We start from the raw sequence: 24,872 nt of genomic DNA on the forward strand, positions 1-24,872 counted from the left end.
CAAAATTTTATAAAAAATAAAAAAAATAAAAAATATTAGAGAAATGTCATTGTCTTATTAATTGCATCTTATGTAAGGATGCTAAATTTTGATTGGTTGATAGCCAGTGTATTTTTCGCATATTCTAATATTTTTTCCTCATTTCAAACGAATTTGCCTGTTTTTCACCATTGCCGGTGAATTTGCCTCAAATACCCTGGTATTTGCCATTTTGGATATTGCGTTTTTACCCTCGCGAGCGTCTTCCAACCAAAACTATTCGGAACCTTTCTAACTTTAACATGTTCATTAAAAGACAACATGGTTAAGCACTATTGATTGAGTTAAAACTTTTACAACAAAAATGTCAGATATAAAGTGTAAAAAAAAAACGTATATATAAATGAACAATTTAATGATGGAATAACAATGATTTAACACATAGATACCATGACGTTACAAAAAAACAGCACTAACGCGTATACAAGTACATGTATAATTCCCGCGGGACTACGATTTCCCTTCTCTGTACAGACAGTTTCTAACAAAACCTTTTCGGTGTAATTAAACAGACATTTCATGTTATGGAGGGGTATTTGAGAGAAATACCAGTCTTGGGACCAAATTTCCCTCGCCTAGCGGCTTCGGAAATTTCACAGTCCCTCGACTGGTATTTTTTGCAAATACCCCTCCATAACATGATATATTTGTTCAAAATTGAGGTCTGAACCAAAAAAATAACCGGGTTTTCCGAATTTCTTGTACGGTTGCTGTTGATAAGCAAGCAGAAAAAATTAAATCGCCCCGAAGTTTGCCATGTTGGTTACCATTTTATTTCTGACGTTATTACATATGTTAACAAAGAAACGTGGACTGCACTGTTGACTTATCCTTTATAGCTTGCTATATCGAAGACCGTACTTTGATTTATAATGGTGATTTTCATCATAGATACCAGAATTAAAATTGTGCACACCAGACACACGTTTTTTCAACAGAAGACTAATTATTTACGCTCGAATCAAATAAGTTAAACTTACCAAATAAACTAAGTTGAAGAGCCTAAAGGAATCTGTTTCGTTTGTTCCTGTAAAATTCGCTTACTATCATTCGATCATTTGCAATAATGATTTAATTGTTTGTCAGTTTAACCCATAATTGCAAAAGGATATAAATAGACGTTATGTTCAAACCCCGATATATCAGTTACATCATTGACATTTTATGGCTGTAACAAAGAAGAGATAGGACGTGTGTGTTTTTTGTTATAAAGTGTACCTATCACCGTCATATGTATGCCGTCATAATTAACAAAATCATAATTTTCCATCATATTCAATGTAAATATTGCATTTGGTTGAGCATTTGATTCTTACAACGAAGGAATAACTGAACGGCTATTATATTTTCGCGGTCTGCATTTTATATTTCCTATGCCTAAATGTGGTTAGACTCCATACGATTTTATTCATTTTGTAAATATCTTTTTCTTTCTTTTTTTGTGTAAATGGCAAATCATTTTTAAAAAATTCAGGAAATAGATCGTACCGTTTTATTTTCTTAGAAACTTTACCCTCTTGAAAATTTTAAATAATATATATGGGGCTTCATAAGACCCTTGCTCCACCTATCTTTTTTCGTATTGTGATATTAAAACATTACGATAATAATTACGAAAAAGAGAAACAAATAAAAAAAACCACTTTAACATGTACACACTTCTGGTCGATAAACATCAGTATCACAGGACCAAGCATTATTAGTATTTTAATAATTGACAATATTCGATTTGCACCTATTTTTTTTTTATATTGACATATAAATATTTTACATATATCCTAAGATATCAAAATGAAACATCGATTAAACTTTTCAGCAGCATTTTGGTGGTTTCGCGGTAGATTGAATCTGGAAATAATTAATTTATTTGAATTTGATCTGAATATAAAACTGGTTGTAAATCCCTTAAAATTTGATATTTCATCAGTTTGCTATTTGTTGGTTCCAGCAATGGTGGTTGAAAATATAACAAAGGACATTGCCAATATTACTTTACGATTGTTGAATCTTAGAAACCTAGCAACAATTGACTTCGTCGTACCTGTATATGGATATTTATCACCTATTGTTACTTGTTTAACTGTTTTTGCTTATTCATTTGCTTGTGTTATTCTTCTGCAGACAAACATGCGCTCTCCAATAAATATACTCTTTGCTGGAATGGCGATTACGGTCATGTGCATCGGTATATTTCTCTTGCCAATTTACATTTATTTTTACTCCTTCGGAAGTTACATAGAAAAGGTACAGATAAACTGGTGTGTTGTATATTTCTATTTTGGGCAATGTATTCCAATAATTTTCCCGCATATGCAACTATTACAGTCATAATAACGTTCGATAACTCTGCATGTTAATGGTTCAATTATGATTATGTAAAATTAACTGTTATCTGATGAATGATTTAAAGAAAATTGAAAAACATATTTATTTCACCACGGTTTATATCCATTCGAGGTCTTCTTTTATAAATATAAAATAATATTGTAATGAATTTCATTGATAATCGGACAACACTAACCTGCATAGGTAGTGTCAAAACTTACATCGTGATTAGCTATAGGTGCCATGTTTGTTTTCTTTGATCACGTTGGTGTTATGACTTAATTAATTAATATCTCCTTAATCTGGCTATGTCCAAAGCTATTATTATAGTGACAATAACGTGTCATATTTAATTGCAATATAAACAGTGAAATTAAATTGAATTATGTGCATGGACAAAATAAGTGTCGAACATCCTCTACGTTTGAAAACTATTTGGTCGCCATTTTTCAAAATTTTCTAAAAATAACAACAGCATGTTTAAGCTTAATCTAAAGGAACCAATGTTTGATTATATGCTGCTTTAAGGTAAGACAATGACTGAAAACGCGAGCATCCAACTATGCGGTTATTTGATTTTCATTGTAAAAATCTTACAAACTATATTTTTACCATGTCGCCCACGCTGTCAATGTAGTCGCCATCTTGAAAAATAATACCAGATTTTCTGAAAATAGCTTATTTTCAAATCAATTTGGAAGGGACATAATAGAAAATTAAACTGTTCCATATACGATATTTCAAATATTTATGAATATAATAATAAGCACATATTCCCACAATTATTCCATCTGATTTGATTAAATCGCAATTTAAGGTTAAAAACGACAAAAAATCCAATATTTATGGTAGTTGTATGATTTAACAGTTTGAACTATCGAGGCAACAAGACAAATTTTCAAAAGCATTTGGAAGGGAGAAGATCAAAATTTAAACTTTTCCAAAAGGTATTTTGATATTCTAAATATATGAGGAATTACTATATATTCCCACACTTTTTGTATCATGAACTTAAAAGTAATGTATTTTATCGATTCCTGAATGCCCCTACATTTTACTTGGGCTTTACTTGGGCTTGATACGGGTGATGTGTGACGTCACCAAAGTCACGTGATGGCTGCTATAGTTGGATATTATACCATTTCCATTTGGCTGACCACGACACAGGCTATTCAAAGATATCCATGTGTGTAGACCTTTAAATGCTCTAGTCGGAGGGAAGTATACAATGCGTAAAATTGTCCTTTGCATAGTCATAATTGTTATAGTGGCTTTTATTAGCCATTTGACATGTTTCATAGAAACATACTTTATTGAGGTAGTTGATCCGTCAAATATTCACCCTAACAGAGCCTAGTAATACTCACACTGATTGAATGCAGGCTCATCACATGACACATTTTTATTGAAATTAACCTACGTCACTCACATTATGATATGTCTGTTCTGGACCGGACCATATGAGTATATACTCGTTTGGTTATTAACCGTTTTTTAACGGGCCGGACCATATGAGTTTTTGGACCATATACATGTATGTATTTTTTCACATATGCGTTAGAGACGTTCAATAATACAATAAACTTTATCTAAACAAACAATGATGGTTACATGGGGGTATTGGGTTTTTTTCCTGGGTCATATTTTTTTTCGGGCAATAATCATATTTTTTTAGTTTTTCGACACAATCAGTCATTTTTTTTTCTAAATTCAAACTATAAGGTATGGGGAAATCTGGATTTAGAATATTTTGTTCTGTCCTTTGCTCCACGCTTGTCCAGATTTTTTTTGACTGGGGATCAAAATGTTTAATTTACCTTCCCCTCTGTTCAGTTAGATGGTCGTTCCCTAACGAAACTTCCTTTATCAATTTGTGTCACATATTGTCTAAATCGTGGTGTATATGTTTTCTGTCCTTGTCTAGTTTCAATAATAAGACTCTTGATCCTATCGACTGTTTCCTCATTTAATGAAATAGTTGAAATCTTGTGTAACAATTCTTTAAGATCTTTTTGGAAGTAATATTCCAAGTCGACATAATGCCATTCACTCGTAATTGCGAATCGTTTACTTAATATTTTTATTATTGTTATCTAATAAAATGACCTTTGAACGCGTTTTTTAACGATGCGACTACTACAAGGTTCATACTTAATGAAGAGTTAAGTATTAAAGGTAAACGTGTTTTAAAATTACCCCGACCATACGCGTACGGTCGGACCATATAAGTATTTATCTTACCTCCTATACATTTCTAGGCATATGATTGGTTAAAAGCGACCTCGTGGAGACCGCTTAGTAGGGAGGCGGGTCTTATTTCAATACACGGTTAGTTGTGGATTTACGACTTGGGCACTGTTTAATTATTTAAAACTCTCAAAGTTCTGTTTAATATTGTTGATATCAAGGTTGTTGATAATAAATATTAATCGTTAACATTAGTTGTTTAGTGCAGACCACTTGAAGAAGTTTCTTAAAATCGAACACTTGAGCACTTTAATACAGATATAAGAAGATGTGTTATGATAGCAAATAAGACAACTTTAGTCTAAAGTCAACAAATGAAGATAGTCGGTAAGATAAATTCGTTACATAGTGTGCTAGTGACCTAGGTTTCTAATATGATATATACAGGGTCAGTAAATTCCATATGGAATTTACTGACCCTGTATATATCATATTAGGTCACTAACACACTATGTAACTAATATTACCCATACGGTCAACATGTAAATGTTGTTCAATGTTAACCCAAAAAATTACTATGTTGTTGGATGTAAACCTTTACTTAAAAGTTGTTGAATATTTCAGAGACATTCTTATTTTATTATGACATTTTCACACAGAATTATGTTGTTATTTGTTATTTATACCTTTATTTGATAAAAATGGTTGATTTTTTTTTTAACAAAAAGTGGTTGAATTTTTTGATAAAAAGAGGTTGAAATTGGTCCACCAGCTGTTATTTAAAAAAAAAGTTTTTACAGAGTTTTCTTCATTTTTGTTACAAGATTTTTTGTTTTCTGTACATTTCACAAAACTGCATTGTGTTTTTTAAACAGTTATATTATGACATATTTTTTTTTTAAATCTTCCTGTTTCATGACTGATCAATATATTGTTAGAACTATATGTACATATCTGTGTTTTCATCAATATTTCAACTGAGCAACCCTGTAGTAAGACATTAAGATTGACGTTACTGAATATCTGCTATCGAAAGTGCTCAAATCTCTGATAAATTTAAAAAATAAACAACCCATTTTAAGCTCGGTTGAAGTCGAGCAAATTTTACGTTGTACTGCATTGTTGTTGAAAGTCATAAATTGTGTTTAGGTAAACTTTATATGGTTCAGCCAGGTAACAATATAGCAAGAACGTACGATATTTGCATTGTTTACAAATGGCTGACAAGAGGAAACCAAATTCTGCAGATGATAGACCACAAGAATCAGATAGACAATTTCTAGGTTATAACTATATTTTATTGGTTTTATCAGCTTTATGAAACAGATGTTTATGTGAAAGTTTATGTGACGGTTAAAAGAAGGTGTGAGGTCGGAAATTTATACATATAAAAAAGAAGATGTGGTATGATTGCCAGTGAGACAACTGTCCACAAGATACCAAAATGACACATACATAAACAACTATAGGTTACTGTACGGCCTTCAACAATGAGCAAAGCCCATACCGCATAGTCAGCTATAAAAGGCTCTGATATGACAATGTAAAACAATTCAAACGAGAAAACTAATGGCCTTATTTATATAAAAAAAATGAACGAAAAACAAATATGTAACACTTAAACAAACAACAACCACTGAATTACAGGCTTCTGACTTGGGACAGGCACATACATAAATAATGTGTACGTATGCAGCTATATCACATTATCTTGATAGGTTTACGGTGATGCATCCAAGGATATAAATACACTGCATGTGCGTCAAGTAATTTACTTGAGTGGGGCCCCCTTACAATTTGGCTAAAGGTTCTAGCTGGTTCTTGTACTGTCTGAATTTTGGTGAAAATATCCGGTGGTAGTACTTAGGTTCCAATCTTTAATCGTATTTGGTATTAAACTGTATTTTAAACGGTTTTCGATTGAAGTCTGAGGAAATGTTGACTCTGCATGTTGTTTGTTGTCCTTGATGGTTTTTTTTCAGTTGGTCAGACGGTAAGTTTGCTTGGCGGTGTATACTTTTACAGAAAAGGATCAGTCTGTTTTGTGTTTGGTGGTCTTTTAATGATGGTAATTGTACAAAAAAATGTTGTAGTTGGTCTAAAATCGCTGTCATACTTCCTGGTTTGTAATTGTAGTTTGATGTTATAAACCTAGTCCAAATAATTATGACATCTTAAAAGGCTATTATATTTTTTTTCTTTGACGCCTTACATCCAAGGAAGGCGTCAAAGCAAAAATTTTGAATAGCTTTCCAAGACGTCATAATTTTTTGGACTATTATAAACCTAACCGCTCTTTTCTGTACATTTTCCAGTTGGTCTTGAAGATATCGGTCAAAATGAATTATAGTTATCTCGTACCATTGGTAGTACTTTATTTGACACATCAGCTTAACTTGAGCTAAACGATTGGTGTTTCCAGTATAGACACAGTCGCTTCATTTGCTTAGAAATCAGCCGCCCGCACACATAGGCATATGTCTCCCTATGAGCCTCCTTTAATTAGGAGCACCACCATGAGCTATGGCATATGTTGTAAATGTGTGTTTTGGTTATTTCCAAGTAAACGAATATTGTTATCTATTGTAATAAGAGAGTTTATATAAGTTGACAGAAGTTATTTCTAGTGTTTAGTATATCGAATGAGTAATTAACGTACGTTTTACTTTATGTTATTAGTTAAATCGATAACGTCATGTATGGCGCAACTTTGTCATGCATTGTTCAGAACGTTACCGTTGGGTCAATATTTTAAGCGTGAACCCAAAAGTGTTCTTTTATGAGTTCTTAACTGGAAGAATTGATATGTCTAGATTTGTTTATTTATAAGGTTGTATTATTATAAGCATTTTGAGTCGAGGACTCCTATATTTTATGTAAGCGTTTTACGTTGTTTTTCTTCCTGCTTAGAATATTTACTTCCGGTAATTTGAAATAAATACCAGTGCAACGTCACGTTCGTCAGTCTTTGCTGTGTATACGTTTGGCTTGCAGCAAGGCTCATCCCGGGGGTCCTAGAGGTAAAAATCAGCGCATTAGCTGTATACCTTGCATTTATTTACCGTATTTATCATTGTAATATTTAAGATAATCCCAGTTGACCCGTACGAAAATACAAGTAAAAGACTATTATTTAAGTAGCTCCGCCCCGTACGTAAATTATATGTTATTGTTGGAATATTGTACTTGTATGGAAATATATCGGCTGTTTAATAAAAGTATCATTTTTACTATTGATCATTTATTCACGCTACCAATGATGAGAGAGAACAGACAACAGATTTGACGTCCATATTTATTTATTACCCCGTGCATTTACTAGTATTATGAGATATTCGTATTTGCTGGCTTTATAACTATATCAAAACATAGCGAGAAGCAGAAATTACGACAGCATATAAAATAAGACATTTGGAGCCTGTATCGGCAAGATTGATCTGAGCATTTAAATTGCCTACCCAATTCCCAAGCCTGGCCAAGACAGGTCTTTTTATCAGAAAATTAACCTCCAAACATGATACAATGCAATAAAATAAATAAAACATTGGCACTCACACCACATCTTCCTATATCTATAAACTCATGTGACACACCATCAAGCAATCAACCGATCAAAAAAGTATTGTGGAAAGCGCAATTTGAGGTAAACTGTCGGAATTGAAAGATGCAGATTGTAACAAATTTCTCAATCAGACTACATTGTAATGTTATACTGCAATGGTCCACTATGACGATAATATATTGCTACACATATTTTCTTCTGGTTGATGAGTACCATAAGCCGATCCTGGGGGGGGGGGGGGGGCAGCCCCCAACCACCCCCCTTTTGTGGGAAAAATTTGGTTGATTATATAGGGAGTCACTGAAGCATGACTAGAGCGACCTCCTTTTAGGTCAGTCAGCAGTCCCACCATATGAAAAGTTCTGGATCCCCCACTGAGTACTTTCTGGTGCATGTCTGGTTTAAATGTAAGTTACCGACTTTATCATTGTCAGTTAATCATGAGATCACTTCTTTATTATTTCAGAAAGAAGTAATGTAGGTTCCTGCATGAAGGATGTCTTGGGGAAGATCATTGCTAACAGACCAGAGGACCCAATAGCCTTTATGGCTGACTAGTAAGAAATTTTTTACAATGAAAGATTTCTTCAGATCAGAGAAACAAAATATCTCATTATACAATGTTATATATATATACATTTGTGTATGAGAATATTAGAAAATTAAATGTAACAATACACATTATACTCTGACTCAAACTACATCTCTGGGAAATATTTTTACAAAAAAGCTCTTTAAACATTATCATGATTATAATTATATGTTAATTTATAAACACTACTTGTTCAATGTTGTATTCTAACCTTTAAAATGAACCAAGAACATTCAACAGTTACTTCATGTAAGTTATATTTCTCAATTTGACCAAAATCTTATATTATCTTTGCAGTAAATGTTCTTCCAAGATATAGACAATAATAGTGGATTGACTTGACATATCAACGATTTAAGGATGAGGCTTAGAAACGTGGAAATGCGAGACTCTGCCGAGCTTTTTACCCGTTTTGGGCCGAATCCTTATATCGTTGATATGTCAAGTCAATGCACCATTATTGTCTTTATACTGCAATCTAAAAAAAAACATTTTTAATTGTTGTTTAATGTGTTAATTTTATCATTTGATTTAATTATTGGGAAACTTCCCCTTTTATAAAAAGGCCTCATATCATGCCAGCGGAGAAATAAGCAACACGATGAAATGTACATTACCTGATGAAATTCGCAATCAATGGTGAACGAATTTGTTTGAAAATGAACTAAATTATCAACAATGAGCATAAAACATAATGATTTATAGTTTGCAGACCAAATAAAGGCAACAGTAGTATACAGCTGTTCAAAACTCATAAATCCATGGACAAAAAACAAAATCGGGGTAACAAACTGAAACCGAGGGAAACGCATTAAATATAAGAGGAGAACAACGACACAACACTAAAATGTAACACACACAGAAACGGACAAAGCATCAAAAATATTAACAAGTGAAATATGTTTTTTTTTTATAAATTGCATAAGAAATAAGTTTAAGTCGTTGTATACATTGAAAACAAGAACAGGTTGAATAGGTCGTATGAATAATTAATTTTAATTTCGGCAATTTCTATTTGAATATTCATGAGGAAAAGTGATATCATGTCAGTGACTGTATATGACATCTATAGAAATATACGGTCAACACATTTTGACTGCTCAAATAGAACAAGTGCAGTATAAAAGGCAATTTTAGCACTACTTTTTTCAGTACTATCTTATTTTAGATTTAAAATAAAGCAAGACTGTCTTTGTGCGTACTCACTTTATAGGAGTGTATTCATAATTAAATTCAATTCAATGTTTAATTTTTCCTATTTGTTATAGCTTTGACTCTTTAGAAGAACAGACTAGTCTAGTTGCTAGAGCACGACAGTTAATAATAATGACGCACCATAGTCGACCAGTCTTTGATATTAATGTCAGAATGGCGTATGAGACATTACAGAAGTCTAAATGTAAGTACAAATTTGTAAGGGTACGGATTGGATTTACAGAATAGAGAATAATAGGCAAATGTCAAGAGCCGAAAAAATGTCAACATTGAAAGTGCAACAAAGGTAAATCATTTGATTGACTGATTTGATCCACAAAAAAATCCTTCTCATACACTTATTTTTTACCCTCAAACATGAAATCAAATAAACATAGAAAAACTCATTTGTACGAGGACCATGTCTATTTATATTTATGTTTATATTATGTTATATGTGACCAGGGTCATCTCAATAGTTAATTAGATGGTGTCTATCACTCTATGTTTCTAGGAGGGGGATAGGACCTTTATGGGGACTCCAGGATCGGGTGTTTTTAAGCTCGGAATTTCAGGGTGGACCCTTTCGGGATCTGGGAATTCTTTTTTTTTGATTTTCGGGCCCTCTGGTTTTAGTGTTTTTAAACCTAAGATTGCGGGATCTGATGTTTTTAAGCCCAGGATTTCGGGATCAAGACCCCTCCTACCACTCCTCATCTAGACTAAAATACACAAGAAATTCTGATCAATATTATCTAGTATATATATACACTGTTAACTGTTTATTTAATACTTCTTATAAGTTGGATATGTTGTTTTTGTATGTTATACATCAAACATAAAAATTAGAGTTAAATCGGTGATCATGATTTTGATAGTTAGTGCCCCTTTAAACATTATTAAAATTAAATTTACTTTTATATCTTTTTTTTACATAGGAAAAGTTTCTGGTCTTTGCCTGTTGATGCAAATTGAAAAAGTAAAAGATTCATTTTTTGTCAACTGCACATTTAAAAAAAAGCAAGTTGAACATGTTAATCATCAAATTTAAATTTCATGAAAACTTATCTATTTTTTATAATAGGGTAAGTTTCAGGTTATGCCATGGCAGAAAAAAGAGTTCTCTCAGTGGGGTCTAAGCATGACGCGGGATTTCCGATTTTTTGTAAGCGTGACACGTGAAAGTCAAACAAGTGAAACTGCGAGCTACTGCTCACTGATGATACCCCTGCCACAAGTGGATAATATTAATAATGTAAAAATATGCAAGTGTTCCGTAAACAGGAAGTTGTCGAGTGATGAATCTGAAAACGCATCACAGGGTATAGCTGACTTATATAAATCCTGAAACCAAATTTCAGAAATCCTTGTATTGTAGTTCCTGAGAAAAATGTGACGAAAATTTTCAACTTGGCTATCATGTGTAAAATCATACAAGTGTTCGGTAAACAGGAAGTTGTCAAGTGATCAATCTGAAAACGCATCACACGGTATAGCTGACTTAGATAAACCCTGAAACCAAATTTCAAAAATCCTTGTATTGTAGTGCGACGAAAAATATTCATGGGAGGTAAAACAGTATACCCCCCCCCCCCTTTTTTAAAGCGGGGTTATAATTATTGTGTCGTGAAAACAGGAAATGATGTCTAGCGGGACACGGGAAATTGAAAAAAATGAGAATTACTTACATACATAGTATAAGCGGGATACGTGATTCTAACAAAACAGTAAGCGGGAACCGGGATCAGAACGGCTATTGGTACTTTACGGAACGGAACGGAACGGAACGGAACGGAATTTCATTTAAGGTATCCAAAGGGGGCATTTATCAAAATTTCGAAAAATCTTTAAAACAAAACAAACTTTAAAATTTCTGTGTTTTACGGTTTTCCATATACAAATAACACAAATGTATACTTAATCTCATCTTCACAGGTGAAATGTGTAATAATGTATAACATCGGGAAATATTCTGTAGATGAATATGTCGGATTGTCCTGATAAATTATCATGAAATTAACGCATTTGCAAGTCATGCATTATGATATCTAGACTGACCTCAGGTCGTCCTTGATTAGAGACAGTGATCAAAATGAATCTGATTTAAACTTTTTAATTTATTTTTCCGTTCCGTTCCGTTCCGTTCCGTTCCGCAAAGTACCAATTGCTCTGAGGAATTGGTATTTAACGGAAAAAACGGAAACAGACATCTTTAATGTAATTAAAGCAGTATGATAAAAAAAAATTGTTTGACACCTCTTTTTGCATGAGTGGTATGTGTTTTAGATAGCATTTTCGACTTGATCAATAATAAAAAATTTAACACAAAGGCAGGTTACACAAAAAGTCTTTCTCCTTCCATCGGTAATTATATTTTAAAAAAGAGGCCTTCAACAGCCCGTTCCGACGATGATTAGAGACAGTGATCAAGTTGAATCTGATGTAAACTTTTTAATTTATTTTTCCGTTCCGTTCCGCAAAGTACCAATTGCTCTGAGGAATTGGTATTTAACGGAAAAAACGGAAACAGACATCTTTAATGTAATTAAAGCAGTATGATAAAAAAAAATTGTCTGACACCTCTTTTTGCATGAGTGGTATGTGTTTTAGATAGCATTTTCGACTTGATCAATAATAAAAAATTTAACACAAAGGCAGGTTACACAAAAAGTCTTTCTCCTTCCATCGGTAATTATATTTTAAAAAAGAGGCCTTCAACAGCCCGTTCCGACGATGATTAGAGACAGTGATCAAGTTGAATCTGATTTAAACTTTTTAATTTATTTTTCCGTTCCGTTCCGTTCCGCAAAGTACCAATTGCTCTGAGGAATTGGTATTTAACGGAAAAAACGGAAACAGACATCTTTAATGTAATTAAAGCAGTATGATAAAAAAAAATTGTCTGACACCTCTTTTTGCATGAGTGGTATGTGTTTTAGATAGCATTTTCGACTTGATCAATAATAAAAAATTTAACACAAAGGCAGGTTACACAAAAAGTCTTACTTCTTCCATTGGTAATTATTTTTTTGGTAAACATATCTCATGTCAAGGACCTTTTTCGCTCCATAACCCTTTTACTTATATATATATATACATATAGGATAACAAGTATTTGTTGAGTGACTGAAATTTCCCAAAATTATACAAATGTATATTTGAAATACAAATGTGGGGATCATTTAAGTTTAAGAAAATATTTATTCCATCAAAATCCATCAACAAGTTTTAAAGGTTTAAGGTGTACAGTGTGGTTTCTCCAATGATTCTCTACATATTTTTTTATACGACTGCAAATTTTGAAAAAATTTTCGTCGTATATTGCTATCACGTTGGCGTCGGCGTCGTCGTCGTCGTCGTCGTCGTCGTCGTCGTCGTCCGGCGTCCGAATACTTTTAGTTTTCGCACTCTTACTTTAGTAAAAGTGAATAGAAATCTATGAAATTTTAACACAAGGTTTATGACCATAAAAGGAAGGTTGGTAAGGATTTTGGGAGTTTTGGTCCCAACATTTTAGGAATTAGGGGCCAAAAAGGGCCCAAATAAGCATTTTCTTGGTTTTCGCACCATAACTTTAGTTTAAGTTAATAGAAATCTATGAAATTTTGACACAAGGTTTATGACCACAAAAGAAAGATTGGGATTGATTTTGGGAGTTTTGGTTTCAATAGTTTAGGAATAAGGGGCCAATAAAGGGCCCAAATAAGCATTTTTCTTGGTTTTTGCACAATAACTTTAGTTTAAGTAAATAGAAATCTATGAAATTTAAACACAATGTGTATGACCACAAAAGGAAGGTTGGTATTGATTTTGGGAGTTTAGGACCCAACAGTTTAGGAATTAGGGGCCAAAAAGGGACCCAAATAAGCATTTTTCTTGGTTTTCGCACCATAACGTTAGTATAAGTAAATACAAATCTATGAAATTTAAACACAAGGCTTATGACCATAAAAGGAAGGTTGGTATTGATTTTGGGAGTTTTGGTCCCAACAGTTTAGGAAAAAGGGGCCCAAAGGGTCCAAAATTAAACTTTGTTTGATTTCATCAAAATTGAATAATTGGGGTTCTTTGATATGCCGAATCTAACTGTATATGTAGATTCTCAACTTTTGGTCCCGTTTTCAAATTGGTCTACATTAAGGTCCAAAGGGTCCAAAATTAAACTTAGTTTGATTTTGACAAAAAATGAATCGGTTGGGTTCTTTGATATGTTGAATCTAAAAATGTACTTAGATTCTTGATTATTGAAGTTTTTTGGTCCAGTTTTCAAATTGGTCTACATTAAGGTCCAAAGGGTCCAAAATTAAACTTTGTTTGATTTCATCAAAAATTGAATCCTTGGGGTTCTTTGATATGCCAAATCTAACTGTGTATGTAGATTCTTCATTTTTGGTCCTGTTTTCAAATTTCAAATTCTACATTAAAGTCCAAAGGGTCCAAAATTAAACTAAGTTTGATTTTAACAAAAATTGAATTCTTGGGCCTCTTTGATATGCTGAATCTAAACATGTACTTAGATTTTTGATTATGGGCCCAGTTTTCAAGTTGGTCCAAATCAGGATCTAAAATTATTATATTAAGTATTGTGCAATAGCAAGTTTTTTCAATTGCACAGTATTGTGCAATGGCAAGAAATATCTAATTGCACAATATTGTGAAATAGCAAATTTTTTTTTAATTAGAGTTATCTTTCTTTGTCCAGAATAGTAAGCAAGAAATATCCTATTGCACAATATTGTGTAATAGCAAGATTTTTTTTTAATTGGAGTTATCTTTCTTTGTCCAGAATCAACTTAAATCTTTGTTATATACAATATACAATGTATATACACTTTTTACTACCAACTGATAAATTTAAATAATCTTTACCATTCAGTGATAACAAGCAGTTTTTTTACATCTTAATATTTTATGATGTATTTAAATGAGTAGTTATTGTTGCAAACTCCATTAGAAATTTGAATTGATATCAGTTTTGAAAAAGGGAAACGGGGATGTGAAAAAAAAGGGGGGGGGTTAAATTTTTCTCATTTCAGATTTCATAAATAAAAAGAAAATTTCTTCAAACATTTTTTTGAGAGGATTAATATTCAACAGCATAGTGAATTGCTCAAAGGGAAAAAAAACCTTTTAAGTTCATTAGACCACATTCATTCTGTGTCAGAAACCTATGCTGTGTCAACTATTTAATTTTAGATTTAAAAAGTTTGAAGAAGAAATCTTTAATTGATTTGTAAAATCTTGGCATTTGTTTTGTGTAAAAAAAAACCATGTAATGTCAAAAATTTGATCACAATCCAAATTCAGAGCTGTATCATGCTTGAATGTTTTGTCCATACTTGCCCCAACTGTTCAGGGTTCGACCTCTGCGGTCGTATAAAGCTGCGCCCTGCGGAGCACCTGGTTAATACATCAAAGATTGTTAAGATGTTATCCTCCCTCTATATATGTCCTTGGACCAACTTAAAACATTTAAAGAAAAAAAAACGTAGAACCCATGTTTTTATTGCTTTTCTTTAAATTAATTTAAAAGTCACAGTAAACTATAATGCTTTAAAACAACCTAAAATATACCTTTAATACATGTAGCTACATGTACATGTTTAAGACTGCCTCTAGCACAACTTATAGCAAATTTCAAAAGACAAAAAGAAATAATACATGTATTTCCGCTGGTATGCTGAAAAATAGGGTAAGTTGTGGGTAATATTATTTTATTTATATACAAACATTTTTAGCTAATAACTACTAGCTATAGGGAACCAGTCTGACTTTAATAGAGCTGAAGGGAATCTAAGACAAATGTATTGATTATTTAGGGAATCACGGAAGCATGACTAGATCTGGCTACCTCTTACGCAGCCAATGCCCCCCACCCCCCCCCCCCACCCCCAATTAGAAATTCTGGAATCACTGGGTATGCACTACAAATTAGGGTTAGCTGAAACATGCTGGTATGTATTTTTTTGTATAATTGATTGGGAATTGGGAATTTAATGAAGGTACAATAACAATTAAGGGCATGCCTAGGCCTCATGAGGCATAATAAAGGTAGTTAGCCATTGAAATTTCAAATACAACTGCAAGAATTAACATCTACATGTTTGTTGCCTATTTGGTGCTAAAATATGGAGCTGGAATATTCATTTTCATATTTGCCTAAGCTAGCACATTTTTAATTAGCCATTGTTGTTCTCTTACATCACTACCCTCTAACAGTGCACACACATTTTGATTTTTTATTGTACTGAATCTGGTATTTCTGTCACTTTTGACTGAAGTTTAACCATTCCTTTTGAGAAAAAATAAGAAATAACAGATAGGGGTTAACACTGTCAAATGCCATTTCACTGATTATTCTAATATACTATCCATACAGATCTGTGTCCACACTTGTAACAATGACAATAAATTCTTTTCATATTGAGTCTTGTATATATATATATATGTTACTCTCTCAAACGTGTCCATCCCCCCAAACGTGTCCGATTCGCCAAAACGAGTCCATTTCGCCGTATCGTGTCCAATGTTGTCCTTCGCACAAAAGTGTCCAATTTTTATCTCGCCGAAACTTGTCCGATGAAGAACGTCCGCCGAAACGTGTCCATTTTATAACGCCAAAACGTTTTTTTTGGGGTTTTTTTCTGTGCAAACTTTTTTTTCGCCTTCGGCGAAGAACAATCAATTTTTTTAGCGACAAACCGAAAACAATTTTTTTCTTTCAATTTTAGCATTACATATATATAGTAGCAGCTGAGGGTGAAACAAACATTTTTTTTTTCTCAGGGACCAAAACAAATTATTTTTTTCACCAAAACCTGGAAACAAACTTTTTTTTCCAAAAAAAACCATAGCCCCCCCCCCCCCCCCCCCCCAGAAAATCAAATGGTTGCTGCCTTATCTTCCAGTGGCAAATATCTTATGCATATTCTAAACTAATATAGTGTTTAGAAATATAAAAATGTGGTTGATTAGGAATAATATTAAATTATATTATAATAGTAGAAATGAAAACCACACCATGCAGATACAAGTATGACAAAAATACTAGTCATAGCACATATTAAGGGATAACTTTTTAAATATCATTCGTATCTGGTTGTAAATTCGAATAGGTAAAAGTGTTATCAAATATAGCGTATAACGACTTACTTTGAATCAGGAAAAATATATTTTTCACAGTATTTACTTACTTTTTTAGCAATTGAAACTACAAAATGTACTACTATGGTTGACAATTTAAAAGGAAGAAAAATAGCATTATACCCGAACCCTAACACTGTCCCTAACTCTTCAAATCACCCTAACCCTTAACCTTACCCATACCCTAACCATACGGCACACGAGGTCACTCATTGACTCGGCCTACAGTGCTAGATCAATCTTTGACACAGCCTACGGCGCTAGATGGCACGTTGGCGCAGACTTCGACACTAGATGGCAACTGTTTAAACAGTTTTTGTATATCATAATGTTGAATTGTTCATATGGCGACTTTTGGAGGTGAAATTAACGTCAACTTAATATCAATCAGCTGGCAGTTGGGAAAAAAACATTCTGTAAAATTAAACCAATGGAGCTTTCAAATTGTCGACCTGTCAACCTGTAATCCTTTCGACTTGTCAATCTGTCAAATTTGCAATCGGTCGACCTGTCAACATAACCGACTTATGTACACATTAACTGATTTACTACTCTATTCTTCCAATTGAACTACAATCCATATATTCTACTTGACCCAACATGTGTGCTAGATGGCACATTGACACAGCCTACGGCTCTAAATGGCACATTGACACAGCCTATCTTGTAATTGATATTAGGCAGGCGTTACCTGATGAGCTCCCGGATTTTTTTAAGAAATCTTCCATTCAACAATTATCAATATTGTTAACAAAGGTTGCAAACAAATCCAGGGACGAAACTATGTATCTTGGGACGATTGAACCCTTTTGTCATAGCGCGAATATGAGTGAGTACATCCGGAAATTGAAAACGTGTAAGTGGACCATTTTACAGAAAATGATAGCAATTGGTATTTTGCGGAACGGAACGGAAATCAGATTCAACTTGATCACTGTTTCTAATCATCTTCGGAAGGCCCCTTTTTTAATTTATAATTACCAATGGAAGTAGAAAGACCTTTTGTCTAATCTGTCTTGGTGTTATTTTTTATACGTCCGTCAATTTTGACGGGACGTATTATGGTATACAAATGTCCAGTGTCCGTCCGTCCGTCCGTCCGTCCGTCTGTCCGTCTGTCCGGTGTAAACATGTCGCACCGTAACTTGAGAACGACTTATCCAAATTTCATGAAACTTAACATAGTTGTTTCTTATGATGGTAAAATGATCTGTATACTTTTTTGTGAAAATAAGATTACAACTTTTTGAGTTACGGCACTTTGTAACTAAAACAGGGGTGTGTTTTTTTCACATGTCGCACCGTATCTCAAAAACGATTCTTGATTATGGCTTAAAACTTTAAATACTTCTTAGTTATATTAATCTTAATATCTGTATACTTTTTGGTGATGATTCAAAATTATATTTTTGAGTTATTGAGTATTTTGTAAAAAAAAAAGGGGGGGTTTACATGTCGCACCATATCTAAAAAACGATTTATGATTATTGCTTAAAACTTTACACACTTCTTTGTTATATTAATCTAAAGATCTGTATACTTTTTGGTGATGATTCATTTTTATATTTTCGAGTTATTGAGTTTATAGTAAAAAAAGAGGTTTTTTTTCACATGTTGCGCTGTATCTCTATTGCTTAAAACTTAACAGGCTAATGTTGCGTCGGGTTTCCAAATACATCTTGTACAATCTTCCTATTGAGCGGGAATAAGGAATGAGTCAGTATATACTAAGCATGACATCCTGTACAACCCTGTGTTATTCAAAAAAGATTTATGTTTTTTCACAAGACGACGGGCGTATCATGCGCTCATGGCGCAGCTGTTTATTTAAATATTGATCAAGTCGAAATGCTATCTAAAACACTTACCACTCATTCAAAAAAGAAGGGTCTGACTTGTTTTTATCATACTGCTTTAATTACATTAAAGATGTCTGTTTCCGTTTTTTCCGTTAAATACCAATTCCTCAGAGCAATTGGTACTTTGCGGAACGGAACGGAACGGAAAAATAAATTAAAAAGTTTAAATCAGATTCAACTTGATCACTGTCTCTAATCATCGTCGGAACGGGCTGTTGAAGGCCTCTTTTTTAAAATATAATTACCGATGGAAGGAGAAAGACTTTTTGTGTAACCTGCCTTTGTGTTAAATTTTTTATTATTGATCAAGTCGAAAATGCTATCTAAAACACATACCACTCATGCAAAAAGAGGTGTCAGACAATTTTTTTTTATCATACTGCTTTAATTACATTAAAGATGTCTGTTTCCGTTTTTTCCGTTAAATACCAATTCCTCAGAGCAATTGGTACTTTGCGGAACGGAACGGAACGGAAAAATAAATTAAAAAGTTTACATCAGATTCAACTGGATCACTATCTCTAATCATCGTCGGAACGGGCTGTTGAAGGCCCCTTTTTTAAAATATAATTACCGATGGAAGGAGAAAGACTTTTTGTGTAACCTGCCTTAAATTTTTTATTATTGATCAAGTCGAAAATGCTATCTAAAACACCACTCATGCAAAAAGAGGTCGGAACGGGCTGTTGAAGGCCTCTTTTTTAAAATATAATTACCGATGGAAGGAGAAAGACTTTTTGTGTAACCTGCCTTAAATTTTTTATTATTGATCAAGTCGAAAATGCTATCTAAAACACATACCACTCATGCAAAAAGAGGTGTCAGACAATTTTTTTTATCATACTGCTTTAATTACATTAAAGATGTCTGTTTCCGTTTTTTCCGTTAAATACCAATTCCTCAGAGCAATTGGTACTTTGCGGAACGGAACGGAACGGAAAAATAAATTAAAAAGTTTACATCAGATTCAACTGGATCACTGTCTCTAATCATCGTCGGAACGGGCTGTTGAAGGCCCCTTTTTTAAAATATAATTACCGATGGAAGGAGAAAGACTTTTTGTGTAACCTGCCTTAAATTTTTTATTATTGATCAAGTCGAAAATGCTATCTTAAACACATACCACTCATGCAAAAAGAGGTGTCAGACAATTTTTTTTATCATACTGCTTTAATTACATTAAAGATGTCTGTTTCCGTTTTTTCCGTTAAATACCAATTCCTCAGAGCAATTGGTACTTTGCGGAACGGAACGGAACGGAAAAATAAATTAAAAAGTTTACATCAGATTCAACTTGATCACTGTCTCTAATCATCGTCGGAACGGGCTGTTGAAGGCCTCTTTTTTAAAATATAATTACCGATGGAAGGAGAAAGACTTTTGAGGCCCCTCATGGGGGGGTCCTAGTAATCACATAATCACCATTTTTTTGCCAATATAATCACATAATCATTAAATATTTGCTTATCTTTAGTAATCAAATAATCATAAACTAAAAATACTGTCCTAGGTAATCAAATAATCATGAAATATTTGGCTTAATAATCAAATAATCATTAAAAAAACGGCCAAGTAATCACATAATCAAAAACCCCATGAGGGCCCTCACTTTTTGTGTAACCTGCCTTTGTGTTAAATTTTTTATTATTGATCAAGTCGAAAATGCTATATAAAACACATACCTCTCGTGCAAAAAGAGGTGTCAGACAATTTTTTTTTTATCATACTGCTTTAATTACATTAAAGATGTCTGTTTCCATTTTTTTTTTTAAATACCAATTCCTCAGAGCAATTGGTACTTTGCGGAACGGAACGGAACGGAAAAATAAATTAAAAAGTTTAAATCAGATTCATTTTGATCACTGTCTCTAATCAAGGACGACGTGAGGTCAGTCTAGATATCATAATGCATGACTTGCAAATGCGTTAATTTCATGATAATTTATCAGGACAATCCGACATATTCATCTACAGAATATTTCCCGATGTTATACATTATTACACATTTCACCTGTGAAGATGAGATTAAGTATACATTTGTGTTATTTGTATATGGAAAACCGTAAAACACAGAAATTCTAAAGTTTGTTTTGTTTTAAAGATTTTTCGAAATTTTGATAAATGCCCCCTTTGGATACCTTAAATGAAATTCCGTTCCGTTCCGTAAAGTACCAATAGCCATCAGAACCCCCCCAATGAGACCCCTTTGTCAATATCGTCATATTGTGCATTAAATCCAGTTTTCACTTAGTTTGGTATATTTACATACAATTTAATTTGTATTCTTTTATTTTGTAGGTAGTAAGAAGCTCCATGGGGTAAATGGTACTGTGTATAATGAACTCATCAGAGCCTTATGTAGGTATGTTCCTCTTTTTATGTATTTATAAGATGAGCGTCCATTAGAAACATATCAATGTTGTGGTAAAATTATGACAAGTCTTAGTTGCTCATTGTTTCAGTAGTATATATATAGGTGCAATACATACATTTACCACTAAATCATAGTATGTCACACCCGGTTGCAAACAAAAAGGTGTTGAACAAAAATATTCCATCCAATTTGACATGTAAATCACATCAACTACTGACTACTCATAAAGAATAATTTAAATCATGTACAATGTGAAAAGACGACAGTACAAAAATAACTACAAAGAAAACTTTAGATTGAACACAAACCCAAGTGGTAAAGATTCTTGTGCATCTCAAGTACACAGGGATTTTTATGCTCCACCTACTATAGTAGAGGGGCATTATGTTTTCTGGTCCGTTTGTCCGTCTGTTCGTTTGTCCGTCCATCTGTCCCACTTCAGGTTAAAGTTTTTGGTCAAGGTAGTTTTTTATGAAGTTGAAGTCCAATCGACTTCAAACATTGTACACATGTTCCCTATGATATGATTTTTCTATTTTTAATTCCAAATTAGAGTTTCTACCCTAATTTCATGGTCCACAGAACTTAGAAAATGATAGTGCAAGTTGGGCATTCGTGTACTGGGGACACATTCTTGTTTTATCATTATATAATATATATATTTTACAGAGATTTTCCAACTTTAGTGATTAACAGACTATTAAGAAAGATAGAATGTTTAGATTTTGAGGCAGTAACTTATGATGTGTTTAAATCTGGTGTGTTCACATGTTGTGTGTTAGAAGGTAATATCCTATGATGTGTTTAAATCTGGTGTGTTCACATGTTGTGTGTTAGAAGGTAATATCCTATGATGTGTTTAAATCTGGTGTGTTCACATGTTGTGTGTTAGAAGGTAATATCCTATGATGTGTTTAAATCTGGTGTGTTCACATGTTGTGTGTTAGAAGGTAATATCCTATGATGTGTTTAAATCTGGTGTGTTCACATGCTGTGTGTTAGAAAGTAATATCATATATCATATCATAAGTCTGTGTTCACATAGCATGCAATTAAGAATTGAATGCTTCTTTCTGTAACTTTATTGGGGTGTTAAAGCTTTGACCGAAGTACATTTTGTATAAGCGGCAGCGCTTCATACTAAAAATATGCGCATGGTTAACGCTTTTACAACCCTATGAAGTTACAAAAAGATGCATTCAATACTTATAATTACATTTTTTAGCTAGGATCATGAAAACACCATTTTTATCAAGTTTTTATTTAATTTACCTGTGCACTTTATTGTCGGACCTTGTGTCATCATGAATGAAAAGTTTTATGGAGTAATGCAATTGATTAAGGAATAACATGTGATATGCAGTTAGCCAATCAGAAAAACGTATTATAATGAAACATACATCTAAACCCCTAACGGGAAGGATTGTGCCTGATGTTCATATGATGAAATCATAATCTTTCAGTCAGTTTAATTGAAGTCTGGAGCTGGCATGTCAGTTAACTGCTAGTAGTCTGTTGTTATTTATGTATTACTGTCATTTTGTTTATTTTCTTTGGTTACATCTTCTGACATCAGACTCGGATTTCTCTTGAACTGAATTTTAATGTGTGTATTGTTATGCGTTTACTTTACTACATTGGTTAGAGGTATAGGGGGAGGGTTGAGATCTCACAAACATGTTTAACCCCGCCGCATTTTTGCGCCTGTCCCAAGTCAGGAGCCTCTGGCCTTTGTTAGTCTTGTCTTATTTTAATTTTAGTTTCTTGTGTACAATTTGGAAATTAGTATGGCGTTCATTATCACTGGAATAGTATATATTTGTTTAGGGGCCAGCTGAAGGACGCCTCCGGGTGCGGGAATTTCTCGCTACATTGAAGACCTGTTGGTGACCCTCTGCTGTTGTTTTTTATTTGGTCGGGTTGTTGTCTCTTTGACACATTCCCTATTTCCATTCTCAATTCTATCTAATGATATTGTGTTATAAAGGAAATATTATTTATTGACTGGCTGTATGTAAGAAGCTAATATAATTTGTTCACACACTGTGCATTTTGAGTTGAATTTTTTTGTTATTGTTAGTCGAAACTCTTAAATGATAATAAGTGTTGTTCAATAATTAAAAAAGTCTGCATATAACCTATGGAAAACTTGTAATCTGTGGAAGACTTAATTTCATGGTTCAAATGAACCAATGAAACCCATGAGAATTGATATCAAATTGATAATGATGAATCCAAATTAAATATCTTTTTCTAATAACTTATTGTTTACTTTAAACAGATTACCTAAGACTTGTAGAATATTTATTTAATTCTCTGGACTTTACCAAGACGGGGAAATGTGATAAAGCAGTGTGTGATGCTGTGTTAGAACAGTTAAAGACATCATTAGCTAGTAATAAAACAGATGCTAGAAAGTAAGTATGCATACTATAAGGTGAAAGGTCAGGGTTATCAGAATAATGAACACATGATTATCTGATAGTAAAACTTGGTGTCAGAAAGTGATAATTTGTATGAGTACTTTAAGGTCTATGTTATAGAATAATTAGAGACATTGTTAGCTAGTACTAGAACAGATGCAATAAAGTAAATATGAATACTGTTAGGTCAAAGGTTGAGGTAAGAGTACAATTGAAGAAACTTAGCTAGAAATAAAACTGTTGCAAGAAAGTAAATATAAAAAAGATGATGTGGTATGCTTGTCACTGAGACAACTCTTCACAAGAGACCAAATGATACATAAATAAAAACTATTGGTCACCGTACAGCCTTCAAGAATGAGCAATTCCCATGCCATAGTATGAATTCAATAGTCAAAGTAGATTTATCATGTTTATGGAATATATTTTAGGTACTGTTATACAAATATTATATGTCAATAAGACATTATCCCATAGATACAAAAAATTGAGATTTTTGTTTAGAGGTCATTTAATACTTATTAACTTTCATCTTATTCACTTAAATATATATATTACGTTTTATTTTTTTCAGAATTGTTGAGTCAGGGTATAACTTAGGACCAGACGGATTATTTCATGTCTTAGATAAGGTACATTTATACAGAAAATGTGTATTATAAAGTGATGAATATACAATTTAATAAAAACATGATAAACTGACTTTTTCATCAATTGTTTTGGTGAATCAGTAGGGCTGTTCCAATTTATAACATTCTTGAAAATGAGGTTAAAACCTATAATTAAGTGTTCTCCCCATGGCCCTAAATTTATTGAATGTGATGCTGTCTGAATTGATTTTCTTATAGATTGTGTTATTGACATGATGGATGTGATTCTCACTGCCTATATGTTTAGGGAAAAATTTTGGATATTTTTTGCATTTTCATTTTATAAAATGTGTTTGTAATAAATGTTTGATGCTCAGCCTTATTTGAGATTTGGAATTGCATTCCCTGGGTTTCATATTATGATATATGTTTTTATGAAACTGCCCTTAATCAGAAAATATCAATTTATTGAGAACAAGCGCTACTTCATGCATGCATCTAACATTTAGGTCCTTGAGGTAGTACATTTGTACATAACACTACAGGGAGATAACTCTGCAAACACCAGCTGAACTTTTTAATCT

General features: G+C 33.0%; 1 protein-coding gene across 5 annotated transcripts in view; it reads left to right on the forward strand.

Annotated features, from left to right (window-relative positions):
* Window positions 1–2,715: 2,715 nt before the first annotated feature.
* The window catches only part of LOC143059657 (tubulin polyglutamylase complex subunit 1-like), a 28,346-nt gene continuing 6,189 nt past the window's right edge, over window positions 2,716–24,872 (forward strand). The window contains exons 1-7 of one of the 5 annotated variants that reach the window (XM_076233189.1): window positions 2,716–2,892; window positions 8,580–8,670; window positions 9,974–10,104; window positions 21,200–21,263; window positions 21,945–22,060; window positions 23,557–23,692; window positions 24,273–24,330. In XM_076233189.1, coding sequence (XP_076089304.1) covers window positions 8,603–8,670; window positions 9,974–10,104; window positions 21,200–21,263; window positions 21,945–22,060; window positions 23,557–23,692; window positions 24,273–24,330 — 573 coding nt within the window. In that variant the 5' untranslated portion in view covers window positions 2,716–2,892; window positions 8,580–8,602. Of the gene's footprint in view, window positions 2,893–3,484; window positions 3,551–4,910; window positions 4,939–5,709; window positions 5,835–8,579; window positions 8,671–9,973; window positions 10,105–21,199; window positions 21,264–21,944; window positions 22,061–23,556; window positions 23,693–24,272; window positions 24,331–24,872 lie in introns of those variants that run through there. The other 4 variants (XM_076233190.1, XM_076233188.1, XM_076233185.1 and 1 more) reach the window with 4 other exon arrangements.

This window comes from Mytilus galloprovincialis, chromosome 14, assembly GCF_965363235.1.
Source record: "Mytilus galloprovincialis chromosome 14, xbMytGall1.hap1.1, whole genome shotgun sequence".
Lineage (NCBI taxonomy): Eukaryota > Metazoa > Mollusca > Bivalvia > Mytilida > Mytilidae > Mytilus > Mytilus galloprovincialis.